Source organism: Nycticebus coucang, chromosome 17, assembly GCF_027406575.1.
Source record: "Nycticebus coucang isolate mNycCou1 chromosome 17, mNycCou1.pri, whole genome shotgun sequence".
Taxonomy (NCBI): domain Eukaryota; kingdom Metazoa; phylum Chordata; class Mammalia; order Primates; family Lorisidae; genus Nycticebus; species Nycticebus coucang.
Window position 1 is genome coordinate 86,613,040 of NC_069796.1, and position 16,392 is coordinate 86,629,431.

The window sequence follows — 16,392 nt, forward strand, 5'->3', positions numbered from 1 at the left end:
TCCTCCTGAATCTTTGATGTCTAGAACAATGCCTGATGCTTTCCAGGACCCTCGCAAGCAAGTGGTAAATGACCAGGCCTTAGGGTGGTCAGGGTCAGAGGCCTAGGATTAATAGGATTAATAGAGCAACAAGCATATCTTTGTCTTGTCAAGCTTTCCTTTAGCTAGAGATTCATTTATGCCAGGAAAGGAGGTAAATCTCGCCTTTATCTTATTTCCTCCTACCTAATGGCTCTTTAATTTCTCCGTTCCATGGTAACATCAATAACAGCCTCAGAGACAAACCCTCCCCTTGCCTGAACACACATCAGAAACCCCAATGCCCTGTATTGTGATGTGCAGGACAGAAAGTCCACATTTCAGAATTTATCCTAAGAAAATAATCGAAGATGTAGGAAGAATGTTCATACCAGGACATTCACCATAGCTTCCCTTATATCTTCACATTAGTGAAAACTGCAAATGATTCATACTTCTAAAAATGAGGGCTTGGTGCAGTAAATAATACCTCCTTCATGTGAGAGTATATTATATAGCCATTAAAAATAGTGGTTGTGAAAGTGTGTAGGAGCATAAGAAAATGTTTAATACATAATTCAGTTGAGATTCAAAATTTATAAAACATGTATATATTTGCATCTTAAAAAGACTAGTGAGAATATTCATCTGAAACATTAATAGTTTTAATCTCACGAGGTGGGGTTAACCCAGGGGATTATTTTTATGCCTTATTTATTTTAGACTTTCCAAAATTCCTATGATGATCATGGGTTGTAATTATAATATGTAAAAATAAAGTATTTTTTGAGGAAGAATTTTTCTGGAGAAAAATTTGGCAATATCTATGAAGACTCCCTTTAAAAGTTTGAATGGCATTACACGGTGTCCTGTTTTGTGGAACTGAGAGGAGATTTGTTGCTGAAATTCATAACCAGTGCCTCATGGGTGTTGATTCAGCTTAGGTCAGTTCCAAGGAACGCAGGAAACCTGACTCTAGAGACTTAGAGACACCCCTCCAGTGGGAATAATCTGGCCCCTGGGGGAGCCCAGAGCAGGACCCAGCCCAACCATGGTGGGGAGGGATAGGGCAATTGAGAAGGGCTCCCAGAGGGAGGGGACATCTGAATAAAGGGACAGAGGGCGTGGGGAAGGTTCTTAAGAGGCTACTGAGGCCCCACAGGAGGAGCAGAGCTGCAGGGAGGACCCCCCAGCCCACCATGGGGAAGGGGTGTGTCAGAACTAAGGAGGGAAAGGACCAATGGTGGGCCTCTTGACTAAGCATAGGCCCAGGAATCAGATGGTCACCTCAACATTCACAGCCTCCCCTCCCCACTGAGCATCTGTCCTCCATTTCTCAAAAAAGCATCTAAGAGTATCATATGGACTGGGAATTGGCTATGAGTTTGTGATGCATAGGGTCACCTGCGTGGGCAGAGCTGTCATCCCAGCAGGGCAAGATGCCAGATACCCTGCAAACTGTCAGGAAACTAAATTCAGAACCAACTCTCTGGTTGGGGCAGCAGCTGTGGGCTTGCTCAAAACAGCCCAGAGGCCTCTTCCCACTTTCAAGTGCTTTTTCCCTGAGACTCATCCAGTGCGAGGGGGTGGCCATTCTGGCCTGCAGGGCCCAGGAGAAGGGAAGAGAACATGCAGAGAGCATATGACACCAGGCGAGCACAGGTGGGCTATGACTCTCAGGACAGGACCTGCAGCAGAAGCTGGGACTGAGGCCCAACCACAACAGAGAAGGGCAGGATGTTCCCACCAGCAGCTGCACTTCTATAACATAGCCCAGGATTAGGGGGTTTCTGGCATCTGCTGCACAGATTTAACAGAGCTTGGCAGGATGGATGCTAACAATAGTGGGGGCGAACTGGACTGGAGGTGAAGAGCCACAATGGCTACAATAGCATGGAAGGCCCTGTGAAGGTAGAGCCACCTGAAAGAGAAAAATGGCTATGGTGCCTGGAGTCCAGGAGCAAATCTTCTTTCAGGAAATCTCCCCTGACTACCACCTCCTCTGCTCCAGTGGAGTGGAGGTTTCTGGTGTTTCCCTGGTTCTCTCAGCCCTATCATAGTGTGGCTCACAGGTCACTGTTATGTGACGTTTCCTTACCTGTATCTCTTACTAAACTCTGAGTCTTGGGTGTCAGTTACCATAGATGACTTCAACCTAGAGCTAGCTGGCTGGCTGATGCATAGACCGGTGGATAAATGAATGATGGGTAGATGATGGCTGGTAGATGGATTGGGGAATGGATGAAGAATGGATGATGGATGGATAATGTCTGGGTAGATTAATAGATAGATGAATGATGGATGGATAAAGGAAGGGAAAGGAGGAAAGAAGGAGTAAAAATGGGAAAGGAGGGTAGAAGTGAGAGAAGAGAGAGGAATGAAAAGAAGGAAGAAAACATTGATGGCTGATGAGATAGACAGCTGGGGGAAAGGGAGGGGAAAGGGAAGAGAGGAAAAATGGAAGACAAGAGGCTCAGTAGTCAGAGAAATTATCATTAGTGACAAATGTGCTCGTGGAGCCAGGACCCAAGGAAAGGCAGATATTGAAGTCAAGATGGAGCCAAGTAGCCAATGGAGGGGCCTGAGAACGCTGAGGAATTTGCTCAAATTCCCAGGACCTCTTGGTCACCCCAGATCCTGTCCAGAGCATTCTGCAGGCACCTCAAGGCCTCATTAAACTGTTGGTTCACACTGGATTATTTGTTGAACAGACTCAAACCCCCAAAACTTTTAAGTCAGGGTTTCTTTGCCGATCCCTATCTCCTCCAAGTCTTGTTTAAATCAAACTCAGATCTCCATGGTGATGTTAAAGCAAACACAGAGAGAGGCTGGTCAAGGGAATGAAAATGCCGCTAGGTGAAAGACCAAAGGGACATTTTAAAGTAATGAAGGAAGGAAGAAAGCAGACCTCTGACACCTACTAAGTGCCAAGCACTGGGCACACATTATCTACTGTCGTCTTCCTGGTGACCACAAGGTCTGCATCGAAGTCTGAGTGGTTGAGCTCACTTTACAGAGGAGGTGCAGGAGGTCACCAAGAAGGGAAGCAAGAGAGCCAGAATTGAAACCAAGGTCTGTCTGAAGTTGCAGAAGACTTGCAGCACCTGTCATTAGCCTGCAGGTAGAGCTCCCATTACAGTGTACAACTGTTTCTCTCTCAAGTGCCCCTATTTCTGGATGACCAAAGGGCCAAGTGTACATATTATCTCTAATTTTATCATCTGAAAACTATGGCCACAAACACTCAGCATTATCTGCTGGTAAGGACCCCATCAGCACAATAGTCTTTGTTTGCTCTAACATTAGGGGCCTCTGAGAGATATGCTGTGAGCCCTGGGCATGGTCACGGTGGCAAAATGCTCTGCCCAGCATTCTGTCCATTCCAGGACCATCAAGCAGTGGTGACATCCTCCCAGGCCACTGTGTGCCTCTTTAGAGGACTTTGATCCTTCCTTGTATCAGCAAATGTCAAGAGGTCTTTCATCACTCTTTGCTGTCATGTATGAAATTCCTCAGCTTCTGCATTCACATCATAGAATGCTAAAAGTCCAACCTTAAATAAGATAAAAAAAAAAAAAAACACAAGGGGACTTCAGGTTCCAAAATGTCTTCACTCCTGCCCACAGAAAGCCAAAAACAAATCTACAATGCTAAGATTATCTCCAGCAATATTCCAAAATGCAAATATAAAGATGAGACAGTTTCTGGGGTCATGGAAAAGTGAAAAAAATCAGAGTAGATGGTAAGAAACTTGGACTTCCACATCCATGACATCTCTCCCCATTCTGCTTGGCACCAAATCCACAGAAAAATTTCCCCCAACTCATGATTTCTACACTGGAAAAAGTAAGATTGAGGTGACAACCAGCTTCCCTATCCTATTGGTTTCTCTGATACAAGTCCTGAACCTTCCTTAATCCATGGGAAGCTTCTCAAAGACCTAAAGGGAAAAACATCCCTGAGGAGAGGCAGACACAAGGCAGGAAGGGAGGATTACCTTCCTGAGCCCTGAGAGCTCAGTCAAAAGAGATGCCAAGTAAGAATGGCCATTCAGCATCATACTCCACAGGTCTGCTGGGCACGAACCCCTAGACAACCCTCCCACATGCCAGACTATCCCCTCCGGGACCTCACCCACTCAGAGAGAGGTGTTCTCCAACCCTCTACCAGTGAACCAAAGTGAACCTGTGCTTAAGGTGCCATCTAGAGACAAAAAGGGGGCAATTACCTAATAGTGAAGAACCTCCAACCAAATATATCCAATAAAATACACAACAAGACAAGAAAACTGGAATAACTAACTAATCCTTCAAGGAAAAGACATAGATATACATCCACATGAAATAAGAGCAAACAAGGAACCATGATCTTCCCAAACAGGCAAAGCAAAGAACCAGCAACCGACCCTAACAAGGCAGTTATACATGAGCTCTCTGACAAAGAATTCAAAACTAAAGTCTTGAGGAAACCCAGTAGTCTCCAAAATAACACAGTAAAGAAATTCGGAAATTTAACAAGAAGATTTAAATATTTTTTTAAAAATCCAACGTGAATCTTGGAACTGAGAAATACATTCGTGGAACTGAAAAAGTTATTAGAAGCTCTTAACAGCAGAATGGATCAAGCAACGGAAATAATTGGTGAACCTGAAGACAGACTATTTGATAATACATAGTAGGAGGAGAAAAAGGAACAAAGAATGAAAAAGAATGACGATCGCTTACTAGGTACAAAAAATTACCTCAAAATACTGAAGTAAAAACAGAGAGTTGATTAAGAGAAGGAGAGAGTTTGTTAAAAGAAAATAATAACAAAAATACTTCCAAAACTTGAAATATATATATCAATAAGTATCCTAGTACAGGAAGGTCAGAGAACACAAGAAGATTTGACCCAAATAAGGGTACCCTGGGGCATATTATAATCTAAATTCTCAAAGATCAGAAACAAAGAGAGAATCCTAAAAGCAGCAAGAGAAAAGAAGCAAAGAACATAAAGGAGCTCTAATCCATTTGGCAACAGACTTCTCTCCTAAAACTATAAAGCCAGAAGGAGGGAATGGAAGGGCACTTTCCAAGTGTTGGAAAAAAAAAAAAAATAGGCAGCCAAGAATATTGCATCCGAACGTTATCCTTAAAGTATGAAATAGATATAAAGTCTTTCCCAAACAAAAGATGAGAGAATCACCACCACCAGACTCACCTTACGAGAATCTGAAAGAAAATAACACTAGAGGGCGGCGCCTGTGGCTCAAGGAGTAGGGCGCCGGCCCCATATGCCATAGGTGGCGGGTTCAAACCCAGCCCCAGCCAAAAACTGCAAAAAAAAGAAAAGAACACTAGTATTCCAAAACTAAAGCAAACATTTGAAGATATAGAATTCACTGGCAAAATTAAATACATGAACAAACTGAGATTACTCTAATATGATAATTGTGGTATAAAATCCACTCATTTCTCTAGCATGAAGCCCAAAAGGCAAGCCTAATGAAAAACAATAACAGCTACAGAAACCTGTTAAGAGATAAATATGTAAATTGAGATGACTAAAATTAAAATGTAAGGAAGATGGAGTTAAAGCTTTTGTTTTTTATTTGTTTCTATTCTTTGTTAACTAAGATAAGTTGCCATCTCTTTAAAATAACTTGTTATATCTATAGGATGATTTTTACGAGCCTTATAGTAACCACAATACAAAAATCTATAATAGATTTACTTTAAAAAGTGACGAATTTAAACATACACGCAGAAAAAAATCACTTAGCTACAAAGGAATATAGTAAGGAGGGAAGAAATAAAAGGAGGAGTTACTAAAATATAGAAAACAAGAGACAAAATAGCAGTAGTAAGTTCTTTATAATAATAATAGAATCCCATTCTCTAATTAAAAGACATAGAGTGGATGAATGGTTAACAAACAAATCTCAACTATATATTGTCTATAAGAAACCCACTTCACCCATAAAGACATACATAGACTGAAAGTTAAGGAGTATAAAAGGGATTCATGCAACTTGAAACCAAAAAATATGAACAAGAGTAGTTATATAGATAGACTACAAATCAAAGACTATAAGGAGACAAAGAAGGTTTTTATATAATGATAAATGGGTTAACTCAGCAAGAAGATATAATAAATTTCTATGCACCCAACACTGGAATACCCAAGTACATAAAATAAGCATTAATATACCTAGATACTAACTGCAATACAAGAACAGTGGGAGACTCAGTAATGGATAGATCATCGAGACAGGAAATCAACAAAGAAACACTGGAGTTAAATTATACAGTAGACCTATCAGGCCTAACTCACATTCACAGAACATTTCACTGAACTGCTACAAAATACACATTCTTTTCATCAGCACATGGAACAGTCTCCAGAATAGACCATATTTTAGGCAAAAAAAAAAAAAAAGTGAACAAATTTTTAAAAGTAGAAATCATATCAAATACCTTTCTTTACCACAATGGAATAAAACTAGAAATTAATAATAAAAGGAACCTCAGAAACCTCAAAAATACAAGGAAATTAAATACGCTCCTAAATGATAGGTGGGTTGATGAAGAAATAAAGAAAGAAATTTTAGAATTTCTTGAAACAAATGAAAATGTAAATACAACATACCAAAATCTATGGGATCCAGGAAAAAGCAGTCCCAAGAGAGAAGTTGACAGGAATAAATATCTCAATAAAAACGGAGAAAAACTTTATATAAAAGCCAAATCCAAAATTAGTAGAAAGAAAGGATTAACAAAGATCAGAGCAAAAATAAATGCAATTAAGATTTTAAAAAATTATGAAGAACAATGAAATGAAAAGTTGGTTCTTTGAAAAGATAAGAAAAATTGTCAAACTTTTAGATCAATTAAGAAAAAAAAAAAAGACCCAAATAAATAAAATCAAAAATGAAAAGGAAGATATAACAACAGAGACCACAGAAATACCAAAAATCACTAGAGACTGTTAAGAACAACTATGAGCCAACAAATTAGAAAACTCAGAAGAAATAGATAAATTTCTGGACATATACAACCTACCAAGATTGTACCATGAAGAAATAGACAACCTCAATAAACCAATAATGAGTGACAGGATCAAATTCATAATAAAAAGTTTTCTATCAAAGGAAAGCTCAGGGCTTGGTGGCTTCACTTACGAATTCAACCAAAACTTTAAATAAGGGCTAACACCAATTCTACTCAAAGTCTTCAAAAAATTGAAGAATAATTAATACTTCCAAACTCATTCTACAAGGCCAGCTTTATCCTGATACCCAAACTAGACAAGGACAGAACAACAAAAAACAAAACTACAGGCCAACATCACTGATGATTATTGGTGTCAAAAGCCTCAACAAAATATTGACAAACCGAACTCAACAATGCATTAAAATGATCATTTGCCATCATCAAGTGGGTTCATCCCAAGATGCAAGGATGTTCAAAATATGCAAATCAATAACATGATACATCACATTTGTAAAATCAAAACAAAAACCATATAATCATCTCAGTAGATGCAGAAAAAGCTGTCAATAAAATCCAATATCACTTTATGATAAAAGTCCTCATACTACTTGGTAGAGAAGGAACATACTTCAAAATAATAAAAGCCATACGTGACAAATTCACAGCTAATAGTGTACTGAAGGGAGAAAAATTGAAACCCTTCACTCTATGATCTGGAACAAGATAAGCATGCCTACTTTTACAATTTTTATTCAACACAGTACTAGAAATCCTAGCCACAGCAATTAGGCAAGAGAAAAAAATAAGAGGGCATCTGAATTCCAAAGGAAGAAGTCAAATTAGCCTTGTGTGCAGACAACATGATTTTATACTTAGGAACGCCTACAGACTAATAGGTGAATTCATTAAGTTGTAGCATACAAAACAACCTACAAAAAAATAGTAGCATTTGTACATGCCAACAGCAAACAATTTGAAAAAGAAATCAAGAAAGCAATCCCATTTATAATAGATACAAAGAATATAAAATATCTAGGAAACAATTTCACCAAAAAAGTGAAAGATGTAAAGAAGGAAAACTATAAAACACTGATAAAAGAAATTGAAGGGGACACAAAAAAGTTGGAAGAGTTTCCATGCTCAGGATTAGAAGAAGTAATATTATTAAAATGGCAATACCATCCAGAGCAATTTATGGATTCAATGCAATGTCTATCAAAATACCAATGACATTCTATGCAGAAATAGAAAAAAAATCCTAAAATTTATATGGAACCAAAAAAGACCCAGAATAGCCAAAGCAAACATGAGCTAAATTAAGGACGAAGTTGGAGGCATCACGCGACCTGACTTTAAAATTTACTACAGAGCTATAGCAGCCAACCAGCATGGTACTGGCCTAAAAACAGACACATAGTCTAAAAGAACAGCATAGAGAATCTTGGTATAAATTCACACATTTATAACCAACTTTATCTTCAATTAAGCCTCCAAGAGTATACAAAGGAGGAAATGACAGTCTCTTCAATAAATGGTGCTGGAAAAACAGATAACTATCTGCAGAAGAATGAAACTAGACCCCTAGTACCGTACACAAAAACCAAATCAACCTGGATTAAAAGTTTAAATCTAAGACCTGAAATTATGAAACTCCTAGGAGAAAACATTAGGGAAATACACTGGAACATTGGCATGGGCAAAGTTATTTTTATATAAGACTGCTAAAGCACAGCAACCAAAGCAACAATAGAAAAATAGGATTACATCAAGCTAAAAACTTCTGCACAGCAAAGGAAATAACCAACAAGGTAAAGAGACAACTCACAGAATGGGAGAAAATTACTGCAAACCACCTATCTGACAAGGGATGAATAATCAGAATATATAAGGAGCTCAAACAATTCAGTAGCAAAAAATAAAATAAAATAAAATCCCATTAAAAATGGGTGAAGCATCTAAATAAATATTGCTCAAAGTAAGATATGCAAATGGCCAATAGGTAGATGAAAATATGCTTGACATCACTAATGATCAGAGAAATGCAAATCAGAACTCCAATGAGATAATAATCTCAGCCCAGTTAAAATGACTGTCATCAAAAAGGCAATGACAGATGCCAGGGTGGATGTGGAAAAGGGGGACCCTCATGCATTGTTGATAGGAATTCAATTTAGTACAATCACTATGGAGAATACTATGCGAATTCCTCAAAAACTTAAAAGAAGACTACCCTATGACTCAGCAATGCCACTACTAGCTACAGACTATGTATCCAAAAGAAAGGAAAAAACAATATCCCCAAAGATACCTGACTTCTTACGTTAGTGCAGCGCTATACACAATAACCAAAATACGGAATCAACCTAAGTGCCCATCAACAAGGCAATGGATAAAGCGAATGTAAATATACAAAATTAAATTGTATTCAGCTGTAAAGAAGAATGAAATTCTGTCATTTGCAGTCACATGGATGGATCTGGAAGTAATTATGTCAAGTGAAATAAGCCAAGCATAGAAAGACAAATATCACATGTTCTCACTTACAAATGAGAGCTGAAAAAGTAGATTTCACAGAGATAGAAAGTAGGTTGGTGGTTAGCAGAGGGTAGGGAAGGAGAGGAGAGGGAGGGATAAAGAGAAGTTGATTAATGGGCCCAAATATAGAATTTGATAGATGAAGTAAGCTCCAGCACTAGCCACATCAGTAGGGTGACTGTAGTTAATAATAATCTATTGTGCTGTCCAAAATTGCTAGAAGAGAATAATTCAAACGTTTCTGGCGTGAAGAAAAGACAAATATTTAAGGTGATGGATATCCCAAGTACACTAATTTGATCTTTACAAATTATATGAATGTATTCACTTGTTATGTGTACCCTGAAACTAGGTGCATCAATATGCATTCTACTACGCATCAATAAAAAATTGTTTAAAAACAAAACAAGAGACAGAGGGAGGAAGATACTATAGGAAAATATAACTAAATCTGATTATAAACAGAATGGTATAATAACACCTTAATATCGTAGGTAAACAGAAGTGATTTGAAAATCTCAAATGCCAGCTCCTCTGAAATAGATCATCTATAAAACAGAAGACACAGGAAGCGTGATGACTCCAGAGTTTCCCAAAGTGTGTCCTGTAGAAACCCAATCCCAGGCAATGCTTAGCATAACAAAAATAGACTAAAGTAATACTTACGTATTAAAATTTGCAAATAAAAGTAAAACAAAAATAAACACCATTTGAACTAAGTTAAGCTAAATTAAAATTTGAAAATAAGTAATATTTAAATAAAGTAAAACAAAAATTAAAGATTAAGTGATCAGTTGAGGCTGAGAAATGCGGAATAACTTTCTCCTAGAGAGGCATAATATGCACCGGTGTATCCAAGACCTTGGTCAGTCCTACTATAATGATATCTGATTACTTTCTTCAACCTAAGTATATTTATCAAATATGACCACAAAATATGTATTTTCTGGAAACAACTCTGAGTGCCTGTAATACTGTAAATTATCACTCCGTAAACATTCCCTCCCACCACCACCTCCTGGGACTCTACCCCTGCCCTGCCCCACTGATGTTGGCTGGACAATAAGACCTGCTTTGGCCAATGGAACCCCAGCACATGTGGACTTGGCTCTTGAGCTTCATGTCTTGCATGAGAAGAACATACTTGGGTGGCCTCTGTCCTGTTCCTATGATCTTGGATCCCAGAACAAACACATATGGAACAGATGACGGCCACCATCCAGAAGTCAGACCACCCAGCCAAGCTCTCCCCAAAGCAATCAAGCCCCAGGGAAGCCAAGGGCAAGAGAATAAATGCTTACTGTGTGCCCAAATGCTTGTTACACAGCATTATTGTCATAATAGCTGACTAATACACTCCCCACAGAATTACTATTATAAGGATCACTCTTTGAGACATAAATTAGCACAGTAAAACCTTCTTAGGAGGAATCCTTCTTAGATGGTGTTGGGAAAGAATGAATGGCGCATGTTTAGAGCACAAGGTGCATTCAGCAGACACATGGCCTAAAATGAAGGGCCCTGGAAATGACTTGGGCTTTTCACAATGAGGAGGTAGGAGTTGAGGAAAAGTTAAGCAACCCAATGTGAAAAGATGGGGACAAGCTATGAACAGGCAAATCATGGAAGAGAAGACGTAAATAGTCGCGAATCATAGGAAAATGTGTTTAATCTCACCAGCAATCAGGGGGATGCGAAACGAGTTGAGCTCCAATCTCATGTGCCCTTGAGTGCAGACACAGGAAGCATGATGACTCCAAAGGTGTGGAGCAGCACAGCGTGACACCCCCAAATAAACTGGCAATGGGTAGAGAAAAAGGAGGCTGAGCACGCTCTCCGCTCCAGCCAGGCATCTGCCCCCAGACGTGGTCATGAATGCTCAGGAGACCTCGCTCAGAACAGCAGAGTCTCAGGATAAAACCCCCTAAGACTCCCACAGCAAGGAAATAGGTAAGTCATCCAGGGCACATGTGGACCAATTACCAAAGCAAAGCTGGGAATACAAACCAAATTTCAAAAGGCAACATGATGTCCATCTTATCAATCTTCAAAACAAGCTGACCAGCAGAACATATTGACTACAGACACTATATATGTGTGTGTGTGTGTCTACCTCAATTATGATTTATATATTACATTTTTAATATAAAAGGGGGATGTTTCCCACCAAATTCAACATAAAGGCTACTTCTAGGTAGGTGGAGGGGTGGGGCCAGTAGACATAGGAGGGAGTTACGCTTTTCAGCAGAACCCATTACAGTGTATGTCTCTAAGGCGGTGGTTCTCAACCTTCCTAATGCTGCAGCCCTTTAATACAGTTCCTGTGGGTCACAACCCACGGGTTGAGAACCTCTGCTCTAAAGGGATCCCAACATGGGAAAAAATAATGTTGGTTATGCCTGGAGGCCAGACATTGAGCTGGACTAGGCTCTGCTATGGCAAATAGAAGCCCTGAGTTTCAGGGGCTCAGCCCACATGTTTCCACTCCCTGCCCACTGGCCCAGACCCATCACATGTCCCCAGACTAACGGCAAGAGCCACCAAGGAGGGCAGGACATGCTGGATTGTTTTGTGAGCACTACCTCGGCTCTGTTGCATGGGCACCCAGGCACGTTATTCTACATTCTCCATTGTTCTGAATAGGTTAAGATTTCATAATCAAACTGAAGACAGAAGAAACAGAATCACCTTCCATTCCTAACAAGAAGGATAAGATTCAACCAAGTCACTCTGAGAGAAAACCTGAGATCCATCCCACCCGCAATACTCCAGAGGTTGTCCCTGACTGAGGGTCCTGCTCAAGGTCAAATATGCTGGTGAGACAGTGGGGTTGGCACAGCTCTAATGCTACCCTGGCTCAGGACTGTGGGGCTACACCCTCTATTTCAAATCCACTTTGCCCAGCAGCCTTGCCGCAAGTAGAGAGGCAGGGCATGGGAGGGTGGGCCATAATCAGCTTCCTTTCTGGCTCCCATCACTCCCAGAGCCCTCTTGCTCTGGCATCAAAGCCAAGTCTGTGCTCCTAGATTCCATAGCATCTCCCGGAATGACCTCATAAAATAAAGAGTCCCAGCAATATTTCCCAAACCACAGTGCTGTTCATCAATCCATCCATTCATCCACCCATACATTCATCTGCTCCCATGGGAGGGGCATGAGGGAAAGCCTGGCTCTGTGCATTTCAAATCCCCACTGTTACCCTGGGCTTTCCTGAGGGAGGGTCTTCCTCCCCTCCCCACCCCCAGCCTATTACACTGATTGAAAGGGGCCTGAGACTGAGCAGAAGACCCCCACCGCCACCACAAGAAGGAAGGGGCAGAGCATTGAATCACCATTGAAGCCGGGAGGGAGGCCCTGCTGGCATGGGAACCAGCAACCTCAGGACAATTAAAAACTCATTCGGCTTAGGTTTCAGAGGGCCATTTCTAGAATGTAAATACCATACCTGTCATTAAAAATGTATTTATTGTGATTACACAGGGGAATTCTTAGGAGGCTCAGTGAGCATTCAATGAGTGTGTCTTTAATAACCCCGTTGCATACGTGCTCCCCAACACAGCGCACCATAAACCCCCGATCCGCTGGCGCCTCACATGAAGACAAAGGGTCAGGGCAGCATCCAGAAGATAAACCAGTGGCATCTGTCAGCCTCTGGAAGCCAGCCACCCCAGGAGAGAGCAAGCAAGAGTCCATAATGTTCAAAAGAGGAAATGTGATAAACTGTCCCTGCTCACTGGGAAATAAAGGGATGCAAATTAAAACAACAGTGCAGGCCCCTAGGCTGCCCTCCACCCCCACTCACATTAAATCAGCATGTTTTAGGGACGTTGTAAGACCAAAAGCAGCCAGGATAGGGCACATTCCTCCTGAAAAACAATGTGAGCCTCCAGCAGGCCAGCTGTAAGTCTGTTCACACTCTCCAGCTCCATAACAGAACAGATTCATCCCAGGGAGCACAGTGAGCAAAGCTGCAGGCCTAACTCTTCCGCAGCAGCCTCAGCACAGGATGGCTAAATATCAGAGTGTGCCAACTCCGGGTGCCAGGTCACAGCCACAAAAGAAATGACGCAGACCACGCTTCTACACAGACGAACTGGAAACATACTTTATATGTGAAAAAAATCATACCAAACTTTATTCCATGTCTTTAATCTATATAAATATGTCAGCAAACAGAGATAACAAAGAAAGTAAACATACCCACAGGTAGGGATGTGGGTGAACTTTCTTGAAATGACTAATGTTTTTGCACGTATTTTTAATAAAGGCAAAGAAATGTCTGGTAGAGAGACAGTGATGAGAAAGAAACATGGGAAATTAAAATCTGTTGATTTGCTTTGGAAAAAGACTAAATTTAGACCATGTACAGATCTAGGGATGTCTGCTCCCTCCTCATTTTGTCCTGGGTATGCCCCCTCAGGGGTATTTCATTGCCCAGTTACCGCAACACCTCCGGAGGTTCTCATGGGAGGAGCCCCACCCTGGGAGCATCACCTGGGTCAGGGGTTTGGCCTCTCAGCTTCCCACCTGCTTCTGAAGAATACTGTCCTTGGCCCCACACTGGGGGTGGTGGAGATCGGGGTAGGGTGGGACAGACCCCTACCACCCCCACAAGGACCCGCAGCCAGTACAAACTGCGCCCAGCAGCTGCAGACTGTGCCAAGAAGGACCAGGCCCTGTTCAGACAAATTAGGATATTCTCATTTCCCCCGTTTCCAGAGGCTGCAGTGAGTGGAGGAGACCAGGATTCTGGAACTCTCTGAGGAAGGTGTTCGGGGACGTATCAGTGAGTAGTCACAGAGTGCTGGTACCCAGAGTGCTTAACTCGCTTGGCAAATGAGGGGGCTGAGGAGGTCTGCGTGGAGGAACAGAAGCCTTACCTACCCACTATGTAGCCAGGGGAGCCCTCCTTGGGCCAGCTACCTAGCAGGGAGGCCCTCCCCTGGAAACAGCCCTGGAATACAACTCTCCAGGAGCAGTGAGCAGGCTTCCTGGGACCTGTGAACTACATCCTGCTCTTTTTGGAAACAGTGAGCTGCCTCGCCCCACACTGCAATCGAGAGATCTTTTGAAAGCGCCCTCCAGCACATACAATAATGGTGGGGGTCATCGCAGGAAAACATCTGTCCTCTACGTAGAGATGTGACCCACCACTGACCCCATCTTCTGATGGTGACAATGGAACTGGAGGAGGCTGGTGGACCTGAGAGGCACCGGGACCTGGCAAGGGCAGGCACCTCCACTGCGGGGTACAGGGGGGGCAAGGAAAACTCAGGGAAGTGTCTTAATCTCTAATCTTGGCCTCATTAGCACCACAGGTGAGGAGGCCAGCAGGCTCCCGGTGCCAGCAGGCTCCCAGCGACACTATTCTTTACCTCACAAAGAAAGCACCCATTTCAGTGACTTCCCAAAGTGTCACAGAAATCCCTCCATTAGACCCAACAGACTGAATCATCAAACCCCTTTGCTAAAAGCAAAGCCAAAAACCAAAAATAAATCAACTTAACGTTCTGATCAGCAAGTATATATGTTTTCTTAATGGATTTCAAATAGAAAAATGAATTAAATGAATTAACTATTACTTGAGAACACATGTTGGACAGAATTCTAGTGGGAAAAAAGCTTTGAAACTATAGCCCGAGAGGCTGGGAACTGACGCCCCCCTTCCAGGGTGAGCAGATGTAAATACTGAGAACATAATGACCAAAATGGCTTCTCAAAGCCTCCTGCTCTCTCATATCATTTGGCACATCAAAGCGACCATCTAACGTTCTGGAGCCGAATTCACATTTTACGCATAAAGAGATGTCTGCCATCCTCAGTGGGTTATTTATTTACCAAGCTCTTCTTTAGCCCAGAAGAAAGAAAACCGTCCAAACAATGAGGATAATCAGAGCCTCTGGTGGACTCGGGGAGCTGCGTGTGAAGTTCAGAGCACAAGCAAAGGGAAATTGTGCACTGACCTGGATTCACAATGCAAACCCTCCTCCTCTAGGGAGAAAAAAAAAAAGAAAAGAGGGCCAAGACACTTTCTGAGCAGTTGTCTGCTTTCCAGCGCTGTTTGTACCCACTGCCGAAATTCTTAATCTGCTTTCAACGTTTCCTTTATGCATTTTCTAGCCAAAGAAAAGCTATGAGGCCACCAACTCACAGCGGCCATGGCAGCCGGGCACTTGGATCTTGGTCCTCAGCGGAGAGCCTCGAAAAGGTGCAGAGAAAGGCCCACCCTCAGACTTGACTTACCGCCACAGAGAACTTTCCAGAACCTTCCCCATGTCTGCATGGTAGTACTTGGTCAGGATCAAGATCACCTGTGGTGTAAACAGAAAGAAAAAAGCAGAAATCAGTGGGTTTCAAGGTTCTTAAAGAGAGGATGACATCACTCCCTGCCAGAGTTTGGGGTCTCTCAAATTCAGCAGCCCAGGGCCATTTCTCATTCGGGGGTCCCGGGAGGCTCCAGATCACAAAGACTCGGGCTTGTTTGTCTCTGCTCTGAAAACCTGCTCATCCTATTCAGAATGACTTTGGGGCTCTGTCCCCACCATCACGTCACACAGTGCCCCAAACCAGCTGGAAACAGCTGCCGTGGCTGCCGCCCAAGACCAGAGCAGGCCCCTGCAGTCTGTCTGTCATTACTTGTCATGGAGTGGTGGCTGACGGCGGAGCAATGACAGTGGGTGGGGAAGGGAGAGGGAGCACCACTGGGGCTGGCCCGCCCGCTGCTGTGCCTCCCCCGCCCGCTGCTGTGTCTCCCCCACACACAGCAGGCCCCACCTCACAAGGCTGTCTGTGCTTCAGGCCTGGGCAGAAAATGCAAGTATTTATAAAAATGAAAATAAATGTGCTTAAGAGCTACCCAAATGTT

The 16,392-nt window shown here is 42.1% G+C and overlaps 1 protein-coding gene across 6 annotated transcripts in view; it reads right to left on the bottom strand.

Annotated features, from left to right (window-relative positions):
- Nucleotides 1-16,392, bottom strand: part of SORCS2 (sortilin related VPS10 domain containing receptor 2) — a 528,424-nt gene that overhangs the window by 319,393 nt on the left and 192,639 nt on the right. For all 6 annotated transcript variants that reach the window (XM_053566734.1, XM_053566733.1, XM_053566738.1 and 3 more), the window contains exon 2: nucleotides 15,771-15,838. In XM_053566734.1, the coding sequence (XP_053422709.1) occupies nucleotides 15,771-15,838 (68 nt within the window). The remainder of the gene's footprint in view (nucleotides 1-15,770; nucleotides 15,839-16,392) is intronic.